The following is a 22525-nucleotide window of genomic DNA, read 5'->3' as shown; positions in this document are numbered from 1 at the left end:
CTAATGTAATCAAGTTTTGGAATTTGCATTATCTTTCGGTGATCACTGCCAGATCTAACCATCAGTGAAAGTCATTTTCTAGTTCTTTATCCCGTTGACCCCTCCCCGCGGCCCACATACAACCTCATGTTACCACATTCATGTGCATATTTGCATCCTTAAACCATCAATCATAAGCTACTTCCCAACACCATCCTCACCCACATCATCTCCTCATAGCCTCTTTCGTCTACGTCTTAGAATTCTTTGTGAGATAATTGAATCATAACGAAGAACCTCAACAATTTTGTATAATAACTTTATTGCTATCATCTAAACAAGACTTTAGCGTTCTATCAATTTAAGTTCATTAACACTTCCACGATTGCCAAACATGCCTTGAGTAGAATTCAGTATAATGAACGAATCCTTTTCTTTTATCACATGTGAACTCATGCTACATTTAAAAGAAATCAAACAACTTATTCATTATGACATTTTTTTTATGAATTCCATCTTGAACAATCATGGCACTTTGTAACTCTATTAAAAATTCAGGAATTGCAACTATTTTTATCTTAATCTTTTAATTGTTCTCATTTTTTTTTTATATAAACCAAGTATATCTAGTTTCACTAATATAATATTAGGTATCCAAGAATATAGAAAAAAGAAAATTGTTAGCTTCGATTCCACTATCCACCAAAAAAAGGACAAAATTCTCTTGTCTCAATGCCACTCCCCTCCTCCCTCACCAATATGCTTATTCTTCACCCTTTTCTTGTCCTTTTCACTTTCCCAATTCCCACACCCCATCGGAAACCCTCACATCTTCACCTCCGTCCAGCCACCGTCCAACCACCGTCACTCCCCGTTCAAATTTAAGGTTTATATTTGATTTGGTCATTTGAAATGGTTGGTGGCTCACCCTACACGTTTGCTCAGGAGTACGAAGGTCCTCCGATACCCCCTCGGGCTCTCCCGAGAGCCCTTCCGGTTGATATCAGTAAGATTCCTATGGCTTCCATTGTTGCCAATTCTCATGATAAACAACTCTCTATGCCCGTTGTACAGCCCATCACTAACACTTTTAACAAATTACAATCTATTATTTCCCCAACTTCTGTTATTCCATTCACTACTGACAAAAAACCTAACAGTACGAAAGACCTAGGGTTAGGTATTGAAACCGAAACCACGGTGTCTCCGGATGCGTTTATTAGCTCGGGTGAGTTTGCAGATAGGATTAATGGTACGGCTGGGATTGGGTCGTCTTCGGTGAGTCGTGATCATTCGTATGAGATGTCAGGGAGGGGTGAGAGTTCGGGGACGTTAGGGTTTTCGGATAGTTTCGATAAGTCTAGGGAATTTTCGGGTAATTCGCTTGCGTTTGGAGCGTCGAATGGTTGTAAGGAGAGTTTGGATTTCAATGAGTTGAGTCATTCGGATTACGGGTCGAGGTTGAGTTTTGAGTATCCGTCTTCGCACGTTTCGTCGCTCAAGGTTGGTGATTGTAAGGATCGATCCGAATCTGGTTGTGATTTAAGGAGAAACGTGTTGATCGGTTTTGATAATATCGAGTCTGAAGATGAGGATTTTCTTGATGATGTTGATCAAGCTCAAGTTCAACCCGAGGTTTCTCGGGTTCGGAAAGAACCGGGGGTGAAAACTAGAAAAGGGGCGTGTTATCGATGTCTGAAAGGGAACAGGTTTACCGAGAAGGAAGTCTGCATAGTCTGTAACGCAAAGTATTGCGTCAACTGTGTGCTTAGAGCAATGGGGTCAATGCCAGAGGGACGAAAGTGTGTTACTTGCATCGGTTATTCAATTGACGAGTCGAAGAGGGGTAAATTGGGAAAATGTTCTCGAATGCTAAAACGACTTCTCAATACCTTAGAGGTTAGGCAGGTGATGAAGGCCGAGAAACTATGTGCCGTCAATCAGTTGCCGCCGGAGTACGTTTGTGTTAACGGAAAACCCCTTAGTCACGATGAGCTGGCCGTACTACAAAGTTGCCCGAATCCTCCAAAGAAGCTTAAACCCGGAAATTATTGGTATGATAAAGTATCTGGTCTTTGGGGAAAGGTAAATATTTCGTTAAAACGAACTAATACTTAGTTTATTAATTCTCCTGTTTCGATGAAAATTAGCTAATTAAAGGTTATTTTGTTATTCTCTTTTAACAGGAGGGCGAGAAGCCTTCAAAGATTATTAGTCCCCATTTAAACGTCGGGGCTCCGATTATGCCCGATGCTAGCAATGGAAACACTGGTGTTTTTATAAACGGTCGTGAGATAACAAAAGTCGAGCTAAGAATGCTACAGGTTCATATTTTCGAACCTGCCATATATGATATTAAATGACAGAGATGATTAATAAATAACAATTCTACAGCGTATGTTAAATTACGGACCGTGTCAATTTTTGCAGCTTTCTGGAGTCCAGTGTGCTGGTAACCCGCACTTTTGGGTGAACGATGACGGTTCGTATCAGGAAGAAGGACAGAAAAACACCAGAGGTTATATATGGGGAAAAGTGAGTCTTCTATCGATTTTTATATTTTTTTTTCGTGTTTGTAAATTGTAATTAGGGGTGTCAATCGTCTTGGGTTGATGGGTTGGCGGATTAACAATTTGCGGGTTGGTGGGTTGAAATGTTCAACGAACCCGGTGCATAATAGTATTCAGGTCTAAGATTTCAACCCTAGCCTGCACACATATAAATTCGGGTCACAACCCAAACACGACCTGTTTAACCCGTGTTTTTAAGTGAGTCATAGAAGTTGACGTTTTTAAGTGAGTTGTTGGGTTTTAAGCGGGTTATCGATAACATGTTCAATGGTGAGTACAAGTGTGACAAGTCATCATCATCATACTCAGTAAATCCCACCAATAGCAAAGCAAAGGTAGGGTCTCAGGAGGGTAAGGTGTAGACAGCCTTACATCTACCCCGTAGGAATAGAGAGGCTGCTTCCAGTGAGACCCCTGGCTCGATAGTAGTTTTGCATCAAGCCACAGAAGGCACATAACACTCAGCAATCGGGACAAAGACCGATTAGTGCATGTACCCTTTTGTCTTACAGCTATCAACGCCACCATATGATGCATGATTAACCGTCCTCAGCTTTTAACGTTATTTTCACGAAATTAGTAAAATAATGTTAAAATTAGTGCACTTTCACTTTTGCCCCCCGATATGACTAAAATTAGTAAAATAAGTGTGACAAGTAAATAACATAATATGTCACAACTAACATTATTATGACTAATCATGTAAAATAGAAACGGAAAAAACAAAAACATAGAAGTTTTTTTTTTCTAAATAGTTAAACGGGTGCCCGTTTTTTAAACGGGTTGTGTTAGTCGACCCAAACCTGTTTTTTTGTGTCAGGTTCGGGTCGGGTTTCGGGCTGTGTCAGTGTCAAGAATTGCCGCCCCTAATTGTGATATCATTTAACGCGTTTCTAAATATAATTGTTTTTCAGGCTGGAACGAAGCTGGTGTGTACTGTATTATCACTGCCCGTTCCATCTAAGCAAATTTATCCCACTGGAGAGCAATTGAGTAACACACTTGGTCAATCGTTGCCCGATTATTTTGACCAGATTTCACCTCGTAAACTTCTGTTAATCGGGTGTTGTGGATCTGGTACAAGTACCATTTTTAAGCAGGTAATTTCCATCTTTTTCATTATAGGAATTCTAATATCTGTTCATTATATGATTATAATATGGTTTTATATTCACCTGATGAAATGTTATTATTAGGCGAAAATCCTGTATAAAGAGATCCCTTTCACCGATGAAGAGCGCGAGAGTATCAAGATCATAATCCAGAGCAACGTCTATGGCTACCTTGGGATTCTTCTAGAAGGACGTGAACGTTTTGAAGATGAAGCATTGAACGGTATGAAGAAAGCTGAATCTACCAGAAGTTATTTACTGTTTGATTTATTGTTGAGTAAAATGCCATTTTCGTCCCCGAGGTTTGGTCAGTTTTTCGACTTTCGTCGAAAGGTTTGTTTTTCTGCATCTGGATCTAAAAGGTTTGAAATCTTGCCATTTTCATCCGGCTCGTTAACTTCATCCATTTTTCTCCGTTAAGTCTTTTTCACTTTATGTACAAGCAATTAGCATTATGTACAAGTATTCAAAAGACCGAATTTCCCTTTAAGTTAACAAAATAGACGAAAATACCCTAATTTAACGGAGAAAAATCGATGGAGTTAACGAGCCGGATAAAAAAAGCAAGATTTCAAACCTTTTGGATCTAGATGCGGAAAAACAAACCTTTGGATGAAAATCACGAAACTGGCCAAACCTTAAGAGGGACGAAAATTGCAATTTACTCTTTTTTGTCTTATACTTGTTAAATATCCAACATATTTTTAACGAAATCTATGGTTATTAACAGGAAATGATGTCACAGAAAACGAGAAATCTATATATTCCATCCCGCCAAGGCTGAAAACGTTTTCCGATTGGCTTCTTAAAGCCATGGTGGCCGGTAATTTGGAAGATATATTTCCCGCTGCCACACGTGAATACGCACCAGTAGTTGAAGAACTTTGGAACCATCCAGCAATGCAGGCTACTTACAAGAGACGAAACGAGTTAGAAACACTCCCCGGTGTTTCTAGTTACTTTTTAGAACAGGTAATTGAAAAAGTTTGCATTTTTTTAATTTTTTTTACAAAATAAATAAACATATGTACAGTAACTTATTGTGTATGTGTGAATTCTCAGGCTGGTAAAATATTGAGCATGGACTATATACCGTCAGACGTTGATATCCTGTATGCCGAACATGTTACCCCTTCAAACGGGCTTTCTAGTGTTGATTTTTCATTCCCGTCATTACCAGATGAAAGTGATGACACAACCGATCAACATAATTCTCTACTCAGGTTTGTTCAAGAATCATAATCTTTACCAGTTCCTTTCTAGAAACAGTAACGTACACGGATGGTCCCTGTGGTTTACCAAAATTTTGGATTTAATCCCTGACATTTCAAAACTACACGGATGGCCCTTGTGGTTTGCACTTTGTAACACATTTAGCCCCCAGCCAACAAATCTAAAGGTGTTAGCAGGTCCAAGTTAGCGGCTAAATGTGTTACAAAGTGCAAACCAAGGGACTGTTCATGTACTATGGAAAAAGCTGGGGACTAAATGTGTTACAAAGTGCAAGCCATGGTAACCATCCGTGTACTTTTGGAAAGTTAGGGACCAAATCCAAAATTTGGTGAACCACAGGGGCCATCCGTGTACTTTACCTTCTAAAAGTCATATCATAATCTTTACAAATTTCATCAGGTATCAACTAATAAGAGTGCAAGCACGAGGCTTTGGGGAAAACTGCAAATGGCTAGAGATGTTTGAAGATGTTCGTGTCGTCATTTTTTGTATTTCGTTGAGTGATTTTGATCAGTATGCCGTTGACGGAGACGGGAATTTGGTCAACAAAATGCTGCTAAACAAGAAGTTTTTTACAAGTATTGTCACACACCCGACTTACGATCAGATGGAGTTTCTTCTCGTACTAAACAAATTCGACGTCTTTGAAGAACAGCTCGAACGCGTTCCGTTAACTACGTGTGATTGGTTCAGCGATTTCCAGCCAATAGTGAGCCGAAATAGCCAGAATAAAAACATTAGCAGCAACAATATTAATCACAGTCCTTCGATGGGACAAATGGCGTCACATTACGTGGCGGTGAAGTTCAAGAAGCTGTATTCGTCGCTCACTGATCGCAAACTATTTGTTTTGGTGGTTAAAGGGTTAGATCCGAATAGTGTGGATCAAACGCTTAAGTATGCACAGGAGATACTCGAGTGGGATGAAGAGAAACCCAACTTTAACTTCAACGAATACCCGATTTATAGCTCGGATTCAAGCTCTAACTCCCAATGATCCACAAATTAATTCAGAAAGACAACACTGTACATAATAGTCTCATTATGAGATCATGCAAACACAAAGACAAGAACTAGCTAAGTGTTTCGACTTTCGATTCGTTACCTGTTTGATTGAGTTGTATTATATAATTTCATACTGAATCAAACTTGGTGATACAAATGTATGTATGTATGTATGTTCTGGATTTGAAAATCTGACTAGCAAGTGAAATCTTATTTGTTACAACTTCCTGCACGAGCTGAGGTGAGTCCGGGCTCAACAAGGCTCGAGCTTGAGCTCGATTAATTTATGAGAGCTCGAGCTTTGTTTTCAAAGGTTGAGCTCGGCTCCTTGGTAGTTTCTCAAGCTCGAGCTCGGCTTGTTAATAATTTATTAATTAATATATTAATTAAAAACACCATAAATAATAGACTCGTTTAGGTTTGTGAGCTCGATAAGTGAAGCTCGAGCTTGTTTACTAAATAAGCTTATTTTTAGGTTCAGGCCCGACTCATAAACAAGTTTAAATAAGCTCGGCTCGGCTTGTTTACTAGACAACTTAAAATTAGGGGTAAATGTTATTAAATATTAATAAAAATTAATATTACACTAAGGCTCGACAGGCCTGACGAGCTTCACATGCCAGGCTCGAGCTCAGGCTCGATAAATAAACGAGCTTTATTTTAGGCTCAAGCTCGGCTTGGGCTCGCATCGTTTTGAGCTTTTTCTCGAGTCGAGCTCGAGCAGCTTGCGATTCGCTTGTTTGCACTCCTACTTCCCCCATTCTCTATTAACCGGTATCCTTTGTTTTAAAGAAACATAAATCAAATACATATTATTACTCATCTACTCATCCGAAACCATACTGTCGAACGAAAGATGGATCGAGGAATTTGGCAACAAAAACCCATAATCTATAAACATCCTCGAAGTTTGTCAAAAACCCAAGTGAAGCAGTGACGACTTCGGCTGTCACGAACCCTTCTAGATCACGGTTCTTGTTGTCCATCGGTCTGCAAACCGTTGTATCCGCAGCATCCATAGCTGCGCGACTCTGCTTCGTGCTCTGTATAATCTTTACATGACTAAGAATAGCAATACCAACAGAAATCCCACTAGCTTCAGCCATCTTTTGAACGATTTCCGGACTGATCAACCCCATGATCCCGTCTCTGATGTTAAACGCCACGGATGCACCCCTTTCGTACTTGATTTTCGGTCCGTAAATATGAACCAGTGGAACCACGTCTTCCGAATTCGAACCAGGAAGTCTCAACTGAAGCAATGAAGTCACAAGCCAGTTGATCAAGAACCGAAGCCTGATTGTGGTTTTACTAAGCCCCAACATGTTAACATGATCCAGATGTCTGCATGTTATCTCGGGTTCCCTTGTTGGTTCAGTTCTGTTTATGCATAAAGGAAAACAATATAATCATACCTGTCACAGCAGATAGTGCAGAGGAGAATCCTGTGAGAGAGTTCGACATGCCTGTCATCTTGATTTGGTTCCTCCTTAGGGTGCTAACTGATGATGGTGCTAAGAAAACCGAAAAGGGATATCGGCTTTGGAGAGGAGGCCGAAACTAATGATGTTATGATCTAATGGGGTGTGAATTGTGAAAACTGAGTAACCCTTAAACCTCCACATAACTCTCCTTATATAAGCACCCAGGAGGAAACCTAATTAGTTACTAAGGGTAATATGGTCCATCAACAATTACCAACTAATTAATAATAGGTTCTAATATATTTTGATCTCTATAATGTAAATGATTAAGATGGCTATAGATTAAATATTAAACATAATATATTTAATCTTACATTCTCCCACTTAGCCGAGTAATCATTTACTATGAGTATTAGCTAAGCCTGATCAGGAGTTAACACTCATTTTAGCCTTAAACAAGTACTATAGCAGAGAAATACAGCCGTTGAATCATTATGCGACTCAGGACCCCCATTAATCATACTATAGCCTTAATTTAAAACCTAGTCGTTATGATCAAAATACGCGTAAGCCCTTTGTTTGATTTGTAACTTTTATTTGTCTATATCCCATTATACCGGTTGAACATATTCTAATAGACATACAAAATCAAACTTGAGGAAATTTCATTAAACATAAAACATAAGCTAGTACAATATGCTCAAATAAGGTCTTTACATAATCCCATATTCCGAACATGTTCTTCATAAACCTTAGGAGGGAGACCTTTAGTCATCGGATCCGCAAGCATATCCTTAGTACTAATATACTCGATACAAAGATTATTTTCCTCAACACGTTCACGTACAAACAGATATTTCGTATCGAGATATAAACCAGCTCCAGTCGAACTGTTACTGTTCGAGAAACTAACGGCAGCTGAATTATCACAGTAAAGCTTCAATGGTCTAGAAATGGAATTAACGATTTTGAGTCCAGTGACCAGATTTCTAATCAACATTCCATGACAGGTTGCGTTATAGACAGCAATGTACTCTGCCATCATTGTGGAAGTTGTGGTCAACTGTTGTTTATGACTCTTCCAAGAGATAGGGCCGCCTGCTAACATAAAGATATAGCCCGAAGTGGATTTCTTGTCATCTTTGCATTTGGCAAAGTCAGAATCAGAATAGCCCACCACTTCTAAATGATCACTTCTTCTATAAGTCAGCTTATAGTCTTTCGTCCCTTGCAGATATCGAAGTACCTTCTTAGCTGCTTTCCAATGATCTAGACCAGGATTAGTCTGATAACGGCCTAGCATTCCAGCAATATAAGCGATATCTGGACGAGTACAGACTTGAGCATACATCAAGCTCCCGACTACTGATGCATAAGGTATCTGGCTCATTTGCTCCTTCTCAACCTCTGTTGTCGGACACTGAAACGAACCGAAAACATCTCCCTTAACTACTGGAGCGATGGAGGGTTTGCACTGTTGCATGTTGTATCGTGTAAGGACACGATCTATGTAGGCCCTTTGGGACAATCCTAAGATCCCTTTGTTTCTATCTCGGTGAATTTCGATGCCAATGACGTAAGATGCATCTCCGAGATCCTTCATGTCGAAGTTATGCGAGAGTAACCGCTTCGACTCATGCAACATGTCTAAACTATTACTTGCCAATAGAATGTCGTCAACGTAAAGGACAAGTATAGTAAAGTTGCTCCCACTCATCTTGAGGTAGGTGCATTGATCCACTTGATTCTTCATAAAACCTTGCTTCTTCATGACTTCATCAAACTTGAGGTACCACTGACGTGATGCTTGTTTTAACCCGTAAATGGATTTCTTCAGCTTACAGACTAGATGCTCCTGACCTTCAGGCTCAAAGCCTTCAGGTTGCTTCATGTAAACATCTTCGTCCAAATCTCCGTTAAGGAAAGCAGTTTTAACGTCCATCTGATGCAGCTCTAAATCAAAATGAGCTACTAGGGCCATGACGATCCTTAATGAATCTTTACGAGAGACAGGTGAAAACGTCTCTTGATAATCAATTCCCTCTTTCTGAGTGTAGCCCTTTGCAACCAATCTCGCTTTGTAGCGTTCAACGTTCCCATTCGGATCCAGTTTTGTTTTGAACACCCATTTGCATCCTACGGGTTTGACTCCGTTGGGTAATTCTACCAAATCCCAAACGTCATTTTTCTTCATGGAATCAAGCTCATCAATCATTGCTTTATTCCATTCAGAAGACTGATCACTGCTAATGGCTTCATTGTAAGAGATAGGATCATTGAGCTTTCCGGGATCCATTTCAGTCAGGTAGGTAACATAATCATCCCAATTAGGAGGCCTTCTTTGCCTGGATGACCTCCTGAGTGGATTATCGGGTTCAGCGTTGTCTTGGTTTTGAGCGTTTGATGTGCCTTCGTCATGAGGTATAATGGGTTCTGATTGTAGAGGTGAATTTGGAGTTGGTGCAGTAGCTTCAGGAACAATAGTTGCATTGGGTACAAGAGGAGTAATCGGAGTAATGGTAAGCGACGAGTCTCTCCCCCCCGCGTCTTGTACTTCTTGCAATTCTTCGTAAGGGTTGGTACTGCTCCCACTGACCTTGAAATTCTCCAGGAACGCGGCACGCTTGGTTTCAACAATACGGGTGACATGGGAAGGACAATAGAAACGATAACCCTTAGAGTTCTCAGGATACCCGATAAAGAAACAGGTAACTGTCTTAGGGTCAAGTTTCCTTAGGAAAGGATTGTAAAGTTTTGCTTCAGCAATGCAGCCCCATACTTTCATATATTTAAGACTCGGTTTCCTTCCTGTCCAAAGTTCATAAGGAGTTTTAGGGACAGACTTAGAAGGAACTCTATTGAGTATATGAACAGCTGCTTTTAACGCTTCAGTCCAGAGGAATAATGGTAAGTTAGTGTTGGCTAACATACTACGCACCATGTTCATAAGGGTACGGTTTCTTCTTTCAGCGACACCGTTCTGCTGAGGTGTACCAGGCATGGTGTATTGGTTTACAATCCCCTGGCCCTTACAAAACTCATAAAATGGACCAGGAGCTTGACCCACATCAGTATGTCTTCCATAATACTCACCGCCTCTATCTGATCTCACAACTTTAATCTGACGATCTAATTGCTTTTCAACTTCAGCCTTATAATCTTTAAAAGTTGTTAGAGATTCAGATTTCTCCTTAATAAGATACAAGTACATGTAACGAGAATAATCATCAATAAAAGTGATAAATGAAGTATGTCCTGTTATGCCAGCGATTTGGTAGGGACCACTAATGTCAGTGTGAATGAGTTCTAATAAATTAGAACTCCTAGTGGCACCTTTCTTATTCGCTAATGTCATTTTACCTTTAAGACATTTGACACATGTTCCAAAGTCAGAGAAATCGAGAGGAGGTAAGACTTCATCCTTTACGAGACGATTTAATCGCTCTTTTGAAATGTGGCCTAAACGCTGATGCCACAACATGGATGAAGTCTCTAAGTCTCGTTTCTCTTCCATCTTTGTGAGTGATTCATTAATGTTATATGACAACAAAGATTTGGAAAAGCCATCATCTAGTTCTAATCTATAGAGACCTCCATCCAGAACACCAGTACCATAAAGAACAGAATCATAATGGATAGAGAGTTGGCGATGACCATGGGAAACAATAAAACCGTCCATGTCTAACTTTGGTCCTGATACAAGGTTCCGAGTTACCTCAGGAACATATAAGGTATCATAAAGTTTAATACATAAACCAGTTTTCATAACTAATTGTAATGTTCCAATGGCCTTCACTTCTAATTCTCGATCATCCCCAACCTTAAGCGTTCTTTGGTTTCTTTCCAGCTTCCGGATTGAAAGGAATCCCTGAGTAGAATTGGTAACATGAACCATAGAACCAGAATCAAACCACCAAGAATTAGCAGGAACACTTAAATTATAGGACTCAAGTATCATAAAATAATCGTTACCTTTCTTAGCCAGCCACTCCTTAAAGTCAGGGCATTCCTTCTGCATGTGTCCTGTCTTTTTACAGAACTTGCAGCGGATACTGCCTAAGGAGTTCTTAGAGCTGGAAGGTGCACTTGCATTAGTGTTAGGATTAGACTTATGGACTTTAGAAGCATCCTTCCTCTGATAATTGTGCTTCCTTTTCTTAGGATTGGAGGTAGTGAAATTGGCAACATCAGTATGGCGATCCATCCTCATACGCTCCTCCTCCTGTACGCACATGGCGACCAGCTCACTCATCGTCCATTTTTCCTTCTGAGTGTTGTAGTTGATCTTGAATGCTTCAAAAGAAGAAGGAAGCGAAGTAATGATGAAATGAACAAGGAAACCATCACTGATTTCCATTTCCAGCCCCTTCAGCTTATTGGCCATGTCGTTCATCATCATGATGTGCTCGCGAATGCCGCTCCTCCCATCATACTTAGTTGTCACAAGCTTGAGAATAAGAGTACTAGCGTGCGCCTTAGACGTCCCTTTGAACTGAGCCTCCACATGTTCCAAGTAGGTTTTAGCATCTTCAGAATCAGGAATAGCTCCCCTGATTGCATTGCTTATGGATTGCTTCATAAACATGAGAGACATGCGGTTACACCTAGTCCACTTTTCATGAGTTAACTGCTCAGCAGCAGTGCTTTGAGTGGTAAGGTCCGCTGGCTTTTTCTCTCTTAGAGCATAATCGAAATCAAGCAATCCGAGAGTAAGCATGAGAGCATCCTTCCATGCAGCAAAGTTATCACCAGTTAAAGGTGGAATCCCGCAGTTGGGTGCTGATAGTGGAAATAAGATGAGCAAGTTATGATACTAAGGAAGAAAACTAATGTGATCTATGGGCACGTTAAACTAAGGCAGGCAAAATAATGATCATTTTACATAATGAAGCTGTGATAATGTCTATTACTAACATCAAAATAATAGACTTAACTAAAAATTCTACTTAAACGAAAACAAAACAGCTTTGGCCAGAAGTGTAATCATTTAAGCATATGTGCAAAGTGGTTGTAACAAATCAGCTTTGGCCAGAAATTGAAACAATCACTTTAGTTATGCACTTGCTAAGTATGCCATCTATGAAAGAATTAAATCAGCTTTGGCCAGATATTAAAACATTCATGCTTATGATGCACACTTAGCATAGCTTTCGTAATACTTGAATGATAAGTAGATGTATCAAGTCAGCTTTGGCCAGAAATGATATATCAAAAGCTCATTCAAGTTAAGCTATTTCTGGTTTTGTAAAACATTATCTGATTCTGATTAATTAACTAAGTAAATTACAAAACCATTCATTTAATAGCAAACCACCCGTTAGCGCGGATCGAACTCTGCGGTGAGTTCGCTGGGGGTTGCGGGGGACAGCGTGCCCCCGCCCGGGGTTCGGGGCGGGGCCCCGAAAAAATTTTTCTTTAGTTCACATTCAAACAGCTTAAAATGATGAGATTGCGAGTCGCAACCACGGTTTCGACTAATGACGTTATGGTTGCGAGTCGCAACTACGGTTTCGACTAGTCACGTTATGGTTGCGAGTCGCAACTACGGTTTCGACTAATCACGTTATGGTTGCGAGTCGTAACCTCATGGTTGCGAGTGATGACATTCTGGTTGCGAGTAGCAACCTCATGATTGCGACTAATGACGTTATGGTTGCGAGTAGCAACCTCATGGTTGCGAGTCATGACGTTATGGTTGCGAGTAGCAACCTCATGGTCTCGACTAATGACGTTATGGTTGCGAGTAGCAACCTCGTGGTCTCGAGTAGCAACCTCGTGGTTGCGAGTAGCAACCTCATGGTTGCGAGTAGCAACCTCGTTAACAGCTGTAATTGTGATATCATAACCGAAAATTCGAAATCTAAGGGATTAAAAGATATCCTTTCCTGTTTAAGCTGATCTAATTCTGTTAACTGATTTCGAAATTTCAATCTCTTTATCTTTTAACAGTTTTCTAAAAAATTTAGAGGATAAAATTAGATCAAAATCAGGAAAAAACACTTAATAATCCAAATCATATTCCAAAACATAACAGAATATTCGAATTTTCACATAAACATGATGAACCCTAATCATAAAAAATAAAATTCTGGAACCCGAAACCTGAATTTTTAATAATTTTACTAAACAGATTTCGGTTAAAACATGATCCAGTTAATTCGGTGAACAAACAATTAATCCTTTCATCGAAAATCATGATTTCGAGTCGATTCTTATGACTCGAAACCGGCTGTCAAGTTCATACGGTTTCAAAAAATTCCGTTTTCCAAGTTTCAATCCCAGAATTATGGATACGAAAACAGAACTGACTAATCAACATATGCTCTGATACCACATGTTGGTTCAGTTCTGTTTATGCATAAAGGAAAACAATATAATCATACCTGTCACAGCAGATAGTGCAGAGGAGAATCCTGTGAGAGAGTTCGACATGCCTGTCATCTTGATTTGGTTCCTCCTTAGGGTGCTAACTGATGATGGTGCTAAGAAAACCGAAAAGGGATATCGGCTTTGGAGAGGAGGCCGAAACTAATGATGTTATGATCTAATGGGGTGTGAATTGTGAAAACTGAGTAACCCTTAAACCTCCACATAACTCTCCTTATATAAGCACCCAGGAGGAAACCTAATTAGTTACTAAGGGTAATATGGTCCATCAACAATTACCAACTAATTAATAATAGGTTCTAATATATTTTGATCTCTATAATGTAAATGATTAAGATGGCTATAGATTAAATATTAAACATAATATATTTAATCTTACATCCCTTCTATCCGACTCTTCGTCGCTGATATTATCATCTTCCACGTCGAAATTGAACGCAGCCCTTCTTCCAAGTAACCTATAGTCACCTTCTGTTTCTCTTCGTATAGCAGAGCTTTCGGTTACAGATTCTTCTTGTATTTCCGGACTGTGTTCTTGAGTTTTTGTTACATTGTAGCTTTCATGAGGCTTTGGATCGAATTCTTCGTTGTTTTTCTTGCGAGTAAACCAAACGGGTGGTGGTAAAGGCGATTTGAAGTTTACCGATTGAGATCCTAATGGACTGTTCCCTAAATCGATCCACATCGAGTCAGGAGGCGATTGATCTTCGTTTAAAATCGGACTTTTCATCACAGAGAAGATTCCGGTTTCTTCATGATCAGGGCTACCACCATATTCCATATCGGTTTCGTATACATCCTTCATTAGAGAAGGAGTGAGTACACCGGAAAAAACCGGTAACTGGTTTCGTGTATCGGTTTCCGGTGTTACTTCATCCTTTCCGGTTGCTTCGACATTTCGGCTCACGAAAAATTGAGGGAATTGGCCCATTGAATCGCTTAAATTCGACGGAAACAATGGGTTGATCTTCACTATACCGGAACTAGTATGACCGGGTTGGGTCCGTAGGAGTTTAATCACGGATTTTTTGATGAGAAGGCATCCGAATCCAGTCGGGTCAAACCCGAAAACTCTGTAAAACGACGTGATGATGAAATCGGGTCGAAACAGAGATAACCCGAGTGAATCCATGTCTAACGGGCCCAATGCACCCGCATCAAGCAATACATGCCAATTGTTCTGTTGCGCGAATGACATCCATTGATACGAATACTTAGCTCCGGTAACCCTCGACTGAACCGGAAACACGAAAAGACCTTTCGATGAATCTTTCTTCCTTCTTTTCTTGTGTAGGATTTGTTTCCTTAAATGGGTCGAACACGGTTTCAGCGTCGGCCATTTGAACCACGCGGTATGGACCTTAGCGCCTTTCTGTTTAGCTCTCTGAGCCATCCAGTTTACCGACTGGCTCTCGTGATCAAACATGGTAAGAAGGGTTTTGCTAACGTTAAACGGGTACGATTCAGCTAGAAGTTTGAAAGCTGAACCGCGACTAGCAGTTAACACGATACCATATTCGTTTTCCGGGATGTTTAAGTAATCCATGATCCTAGTTTTTATATCGTGTTCCGCGGTACCTTGTTCCATGCCGCCATAGAGCGCGTAATTGCTCAAATTCGTATTTATCTCGGATAAACTAAACGAACATGATTCGCAGTAATGAACGACTTGAAAAAATGAAAACAAACCGAATCCACAATAATCTAGACAAACCTTGGAATCATTGTCAGCCAAGTGAGCATACTCATCAACTCTCAACTGGTCAATCTTTTCGGACGATTTGTATTTCGGATACATGGTTAGAAACTTACTAAACGCTTGATCAAGATCATCGATCGAGTCCTCAGTTTCGAACGTTGTATCTGCAGCTAAAGAAGTTGCTTTAAGAAACTCCTTTTGAGCTTCTAGTCTTGCTAGTGATCTTGATCTTTGTACACTACCATTGTCTTCCATGTCAATGGTGTCTGAAACATCCATATTTTGTGGTTTAGCAAGTGACCCGTATTCGGATGCTTGTTGAAGAGCGGTTTTGAGCTTAATTTCCTGCAGCTTTGGGTTCGTTTTGATCTCGTCTGTGGATCGATCGGGCCCATGTTTCCTTCTGCTTTTCTTGTGACAGATTAAACAAGCGTATCGAAGTGAAATACGCATGAATCTTTGTTAAAGATTCGAACAAAAGATGATGTAGAAATGGAAGAAGAAGAAGAAGAAGAAGAAAAGGGTTTGTGTGTTCTTGTTTGTTGTGTTTAACACTTTAAATTCCCACAAACAAAGGGTTTAATTAGAAACTTTGGATTGAAATAAAGCAAAAGCAATGAACTAGTTATGGAATAAAACACTATGATTTAAATTTCAGAATCTAGAATAATGGAGGAAAGAGCTTTGCTTTGTAAAGAAGAAAAGAATGCACATATTTACATACATAGTACCATAATGGATATTCAATATATGCTCCAATGTGTGTGAAGAAAGCAAACAAAATATATTCTTCAGTGGCGGAGCCAGAAACTTTTTCTTATGGTGTCATTTTTTATGGATATCTCGATTTATAGTAACCCAGAGTCGTACTTTTTGGATCGGTTCGGATAAAGTCGGGTCGAATCACATAATAAAAGCAAATATCACAGTAAAAGTATTATTTTTAATGAATAAAAACACATAATAAAATTACAAAGTCATTTGAAATATATAAAAAATTCATTTAATAATTGCTTTGTACGCATTTTTCATGTTTTGTAAATAATTCATAATGTTTTCAACTAGTATTCGAGCATTCGCTTCGCGGCGGGTCGTAGGAGGTTGATGGTGAAGATTGGAGCCCACGCTTCGCGACGAGGTCGTAGAGGTTGATGGCGAGGATGTATATATTTCATGACCGTAAAATTAAGCAATCAACACAAAAAAGAACTAAACCTATAAAAAGGATAAAAGAACAGATATTTGTTAAAAAAGAAAAAAAAATAAGTTTATTCACTTTATTAAACTTTAAGGACCGTATGATGATGACTCTATTAAAGTTTGGGGGTCGAAACATAAATCGCTTTTAAAAAATATAATTATTATTAAACTTACCTATGGTAAATCTATTAAAGTTCAAGGGTATATGTAAATCGTTTATCAAAAAATTATTATAGTATAGAGGTTGTTTGATAACTTTATTAATATTCAGGTTTGAAACGTAAATTAATTATAAAAAAAGACCATAATATTATAGCCTTATAATTATGAATTAAACTATTAAATGACCAAACATAAATTTATTACTATTCACGTTTTGAATTGTTATAGTGTAGAACGACAACTTGCAAAAAAAAAAAATAATAAAAAAAATAAACCCTTTTTCATTATAACAAACAAGTGCAAGCATCATTCAGATGATCATAAAACATCTGGTTCTGGTTAGGTTAAACAATTGAAACAAAACCAATTAGACATGGGCCAATAATGCTTAATAGATTAGAAAAAAAAATTAAGCATCGACACCTAATGATTTAAAGTATACTAATCAAATTCAAGTAACTGATCTTAATTTTTGAACTATAAATTTGTTTATTATCTAATTCTTTTAGAAGAAAACAAAACAATGGTGTTGTTTGTAAAAAGACGAACTATAAATTTGTTTATTATCTAATTCTTTTAGAAGAAAACAAAACAATGGTGTTGTTTGTAAAAAGACAATGGTGTCGCTCGTAAAAAAACAATGGTGTCGCTCTAATTTTTCCTATTATACGTTGTATTTGCTACACAAAATTCAATGGTGTCGGACGACACCATTGTTCAAAGTGTGGCTCCGCCACTGTTCATATGGAACTAATCATGTTTTGTGCTTTCATATCTAATTTGTTTGATACATATAGTGTGATGACATCTTTAATTAAACAAGTTGTGTTTGAGTTTATCTGTTGAATTAAATAGGTCAGCCCTTCAACCCGTTTAAGTTTAACTAGGGGTGTTCAGAATTCGTTTCGAATTTGAAAAATTCGAAATTCGTTTAAATTCGATTCGATTATCAAGAATTCGTTTCGATTAAAAGAATTCGAATTCGATTCGAAATTCGAATAAAAATTATACATTTTTATTTATTACTTTTATAGAGTAGGGATCCTGCGGAAAGTGTGTTTTTCCTAGAAAGTGTAGGAAGCGATCTGGGCCCTTAGATGAGTGTGTTTAATGGCTTAGATCAAATGGATGGCATTTTCGTAATATCTGAGTTATATAATTTGAGACTTTTAATATAGTGAGAGTATTTTGGTAATTGGAAGTGTTTTAAATCAGTTAAGAAACTGCCATATCAATAACCAATCCCTAAATTCATGCGATTTCCCCTCTTTCTCTCTCTCTCCCTCTCTAAACCCACCTCAAAAAACCTCAAAACGGTGATGGCCGCAACACACAGTGGAGGAGGGATTTTGTGGGGTTAGGTGGCGGCGCAGGATGGCGCTGTGGTGGTGGTGCTCAGCGACCAGAAGGGGGTAGGCAGAGAGGAGCGGCTAGGGTGACGCCGCCGCCGACGATCAGACAAGGTTTCCGGCGAGCCCTTTTCGAATCCAGGTCAGTCTCATTTAACTCTAGGTTACCGGATTCACTTTCGTATCTTCGTTGTATGATTTAAGGTTGATGTGTTTTACCACTTTAAGGTTGATGTGTTTTACCATTTTAATGTTGATGATGAGAGTGTGTTGAAGATGAAGACACTGGGTTGTGTTGAAGACGAAGACATTGACAGTGTGTCCAACAATCTGCTTGCTGTTAAAACACAATGTCAAGAAATCTGCTTGCTGTTAAAACACAGCGTCAAGAAATCTGCTTGCTGTTAAAACACAATGTCCAGCAATCTGCTTGTTGTTAAAACATAGCGTCAAGGAAATCTACTTGCTGTTAAAACACAATGTCAAGGAAATCTGCTTGCTGTTAAAACACAATGTCAAGAATCCTCCAGCAATCTGCTCGCTGTTAAAACACAGCGTCAAGAAATCTGCTTGCTGTTAAAACACAGCGTCAAGAAATCTGCTTGCTGTTAAAACACAATGTCAAGAAATCTGCTTGCTGTTAAAACACAATATCAAGAATCCTCCAGCAAATCTGCTTGCTGTTAAAACATAGCGTCAAGAAATATAGTTGCTGTTAAAACACAATGTCAAGAATCCTCCAGCAATGTTGTAAAATGCTTTTTTATGAATTTCTGTGAATATGTTGTATGGATTGTATGATTTAAATTGAAAATGTCAATTTCAATTAAATGGGATATTTAGTTTCCATAATTTTCTGGTTAGTTAGTTATCCTAATAAAATAATCCATAATTAAAATAATATTCAAATTACACAATTGCCCTTTTAGTTAAAATCCTTCAATGGCACATGTCGCGTTCTTATTGCTTCCTAGACTTTCTAGGAAAAACACACTTTCTACCCAACTCCTACTCTATTTTTATATATAATTCATATATAACTTTTATTAAGCTATACTATAAATTATTTTCAAATTTTTTTCCAAGTATTAAATTACCCATTACCAAACGCACTACATGGCACATAACTAAAACCTAAGTAACAAATCTATCAATAGATTTATAACCCTAAAAATATTAACTTGTAATGTGGAGTGGTTATTCCCGACTTCTCGTTTTGAATTTTAGACTTTTGGTACTTTATTTGGAAGTTTTTAATGTGATGTTATGCTTTATGGCTGCTTTAAAATTTATTTTTCATTTTGATAGTTTTTTACATGTTTTTAAAGAATGTGAATTAAATCGAATTTATTCGAATTCGATTCGAATTTTTAATCGAATACGAATTGAATACGAATTGAGTTTTTTTTATTCGAATACGAATTCGAATCGAATACGATTAGTTTTAATCGAATTACGAATTCAAGGGAAAATAAAAATTATTCGAATAATTTGAAAATTCGATATTCGATTCGATGAACACCCCTACGTTTAACTCATTTCTTACAATCCACCAGCTCGTTGTCAGGACCGTCTTCGAAAATCACAAAACAAATTTTGGCCCTGTGTGAGATAAAAAATTTGGGCCATATTCGAAAATCTCCAATAATATAAACTCATTAATCATTAAAATTTACGTGGATGTAATTTAAATAGTTATTTTTAGCTAAGTTTAGCAAGTAATTTATTAATTAAAGGTAAAGATGCACGTGACAAAATTAAGCATTTAATGCCACTAACAAAAAGAAAACAAATAAGCTAAAATAAAGAATTTGGAGACACCCGGATTAGAATTTGCATCTCCTTGTTGTTTAAGCAAGACAATAACCATTGGTACAATGACTCATTTATGTTATCACTCGATTCAGTGCATATATAATCTATCTTATACAGCGTAAATTTTATATTAAATTAAAAAGATTTGGGCCCTCGGAGGGTTTGGGCCTTGTGCCGCCGGCCCTGCTCGCTGTTAACATGTTTTAACATGTTTACAACTTGACAAAATCCATTTTACAACACGTCAATCCGCTTGACTCGTTTAGCTAAATGGCTTAAACGAGTTGTGTTCCGGTTTTACAATTTTAAATGTGTTTCAGTTAAGATTGATGTATTTGACACGAATGTGTTTTGTTTAGACTAACTCACCAATCCGACACGATAGACATATAGTCATTTTCATATATTCCTCTTTAAACTTATAAAAGATCATATATATATTTTTTCTTATTTCACATTGTGATTGTGATTCAGCCCGTGTATTACACGGGGCAATAATCTAGTATATATATATTTTCAAACAACTAAATTAAAAGCCTATTATATAAAAGAATATGATACAAATCAACTAAATTAAAAGCCTATTATATAAAAGAATATGATATTTTGATAACGATATAGAAAAGTTAGCAAAGCCAATTATATAAAAGAATATGATATTTTGATAACGATCTAGAAAAGTTAGGTGTGTGTAAAGGATAAAATTTGCAATTTTTTTGCATTCTAAATCGTCATAGAATGTAAATGCAAGCAACTAACGCATCTTAAATTGTATGCATGCTTTTACTTTGTAGATATTATTTATTTTATTCAAAAGAAAGTATTCAATATATTACGGCAATGTCGACTTCCAAGGAATCATGAGTTTGTGATCCTTTACCCAAAAAAGCAGCCAGACAAGTTCTAGATATCTACGAGTGTGGATATTTCTCCCTTTTCGTTTACTTGTAGAGGAAGGAACTACTTTTTATATACCATAATGATTAAGATTAATTATTAATATTATAAAGTAAAGGTAAATGCTAACCAAGTTGTAGCTTTTATTTAGAAGATTTGCTCACAGTTTCGCTTGCAACGTTTGTTCCCAGTTTGTACTGAGTTTAGTCGAGGCCGGTCTTAAAGCTTAGTAGGTTAGACAAAGTCTAAGGTCTCCAAAAAGTAAACGCTTCCAATTCAGGGGCGTACCCACCCTAAAGCCTGAGGTGGCGGATGCAGCACTTGAAAAAAATTAATGTATTTGAAAATTTTCAACCACACCTTTTAAATTTTTTTAACCACCCCTCTTAAAAAAATTATATTATGAATTTATAAAAAAATTATATAAACACTAATTATTATGTATGCACTTAACCCAATAAAACTACTAATCTTATAAGTTTAAGCCCAATATATAACCCAATTTTATTAACCCAAGCCTGACCCAACTCAATTTTTATTTAAATTAATAAAATAACCCATTACATCCATTGTCCGGCTATTGCAATGGCATCCTTTTTTTGTCGGAAATCCCGAATTCCAGCCACCACCGGTCCGTTTTCGCCGGAATTCTCCTCTTAAATGAGCCAGGTATGTTTTATAAATGAGTGAGGTATGTTTTATAAACGAGTGAGGTATGTTTTATGATGGTTTTCTTTATTGTTTTATTGTCTTGGTGAATGTTTAGGAGAAATAGAGATATAAGGAAATAGATAAGGGTTGATCTTTGTATGTTTGTTGATGTTTTTCTTTTATTATTTATTATGTTATTTTATTTGAATCTTTGTTTATTTATGTTATTAGAATCAAGTAAAATTAGGGTTGAATCTTTGTTTATTTAGGTTATTAGAATCAAGTAAAATTAGGGTTTGATTGTTTAGGAAAGTCACTCTAGATGATGTTTTGGATATTCAAAAAATGAAAACCCGTAGGGCACAACTTTAAATATGTTCGTAATGACGTTTGACTTCCTATTTATAATTATATGAATTTTAGTTTGATGTTTCGTTTTACATGACCCGACCCAATTCGACCTACTATGAATGGAATTTTTTTTTATATAGTAGAGGCCTAAAATCCTTAAAAATTTTTCACACCCCTTGGAAAAAAATTTTGTGTCCGCCACTGCTCCAAGTTTTATTTTTATTATATTAAATGTGTATTTGGCTCAAATAAACTAACAATTAAGTAAATACATAATGACCCAAACATGTAAAACATTTAGGCCCAAAAGTTGAAGAATTAATGACCCGGATCCCTTATTTCTTGAATACTGTCATCTACCTTTAACGCATCCTCCCGCTCCTATCCGCATTCCTCAGAACCTCATTAAACAGTTTGCATCAATAAATTTAATCTAAACAAATATTATATTTATATACACAACATATAACCTAAAAAAGATTAACTTTGCCAACTATAGGTTTTTTAGTTTATAATTGCAAGTCACAAACCTGGGTAAAAGAGCAGGGTTTATATTGAGAAGTTTTTTAAAAGGGTACCGACTTGTAACACAAGTGATATGATGTCATTCTCTTATAAGACTGGTGATATATGCAGTTGCAATATTAGAAACCCTAAGTATTATTGACACCCGCCGATCGTCACATGTTAT

The 22525-nt window shown here is 37.5% G+C and overlaps 2 protein-coding genes across 2 annotated transcripts; one reads left to right on the top strand and one right to left on the bottom strand.

The window, feature by feature from the left end:
- Positions 1 to 680: 680 nt before the first annotated feature.
- On the top strand, positions 681 to 6107 carry LOC110868734 (extra-large guanine nucleotide-binding protein 1). Its single transcript, XM_022117979.2, has 8 exons — positions 681 to 2064; positions 2166 to 2303; positions 2410 to 2514; positions 3464 to 3649; positions 3746 to 3884; positions 4392 to 4633; positions 4724 to 4884; positions 5294 to 6107. The coding sequence occupies exons 1-8, from the start codon at positions 892 to 894 to the stop codon at positions 5889 to 5891; spliced, it is 2742 nt and encodes a 913-aa protein (XP_021973671.1). The 5' UTR covers positions 681 to 891; the 3' UTR covers positions 5892 to 6107.
- A 473-nt stretch (positions 6108 to 6580) lies between these two features.
- LOC110868733 lies at positions 6581 to 16076 on the bottom strand. Its single transcript, XM_022117978.2, has 2 exons — positions 14094 to 16076; positions 6581 to 7264 (listed from the first exon to the last, which is right to left on the bottom strand). The coding sequence occupies exons 1-2, from the start codon at positions 15860 to 15862 to the stop codon at positions 6727 to 6729; spliced, it is 2307 nt and encodes a 768-aa protein (XP_021973670.1). The 5' UTR covers positions 15863 to 16076; the 3' UTR covers positions 6581 to 6726.
- Between the last annotated feature and the right edge of the window lie 6449 nt (positions 16077 to 22525).

Source organism: Helianthus annuus, chromosome 7 (genome assembly GCF_002127325.2).
Source record: "Helianthus annuus cultivar XRQ/B chromosome 7, HanXRQr2.0-SUNRISE, whole genome shotgun sequence".
Taxonomy (NCBI): domain Eukaryota; kingdom Viridiplantae; phylum Streptophyta; class Magnoliopsida; order Asterales; family Asteraceae; genus Helianthus; species Helianthus annuus.
This window is presented reverse-complemented; position numbering and strand designations above follow the sequence as displayed.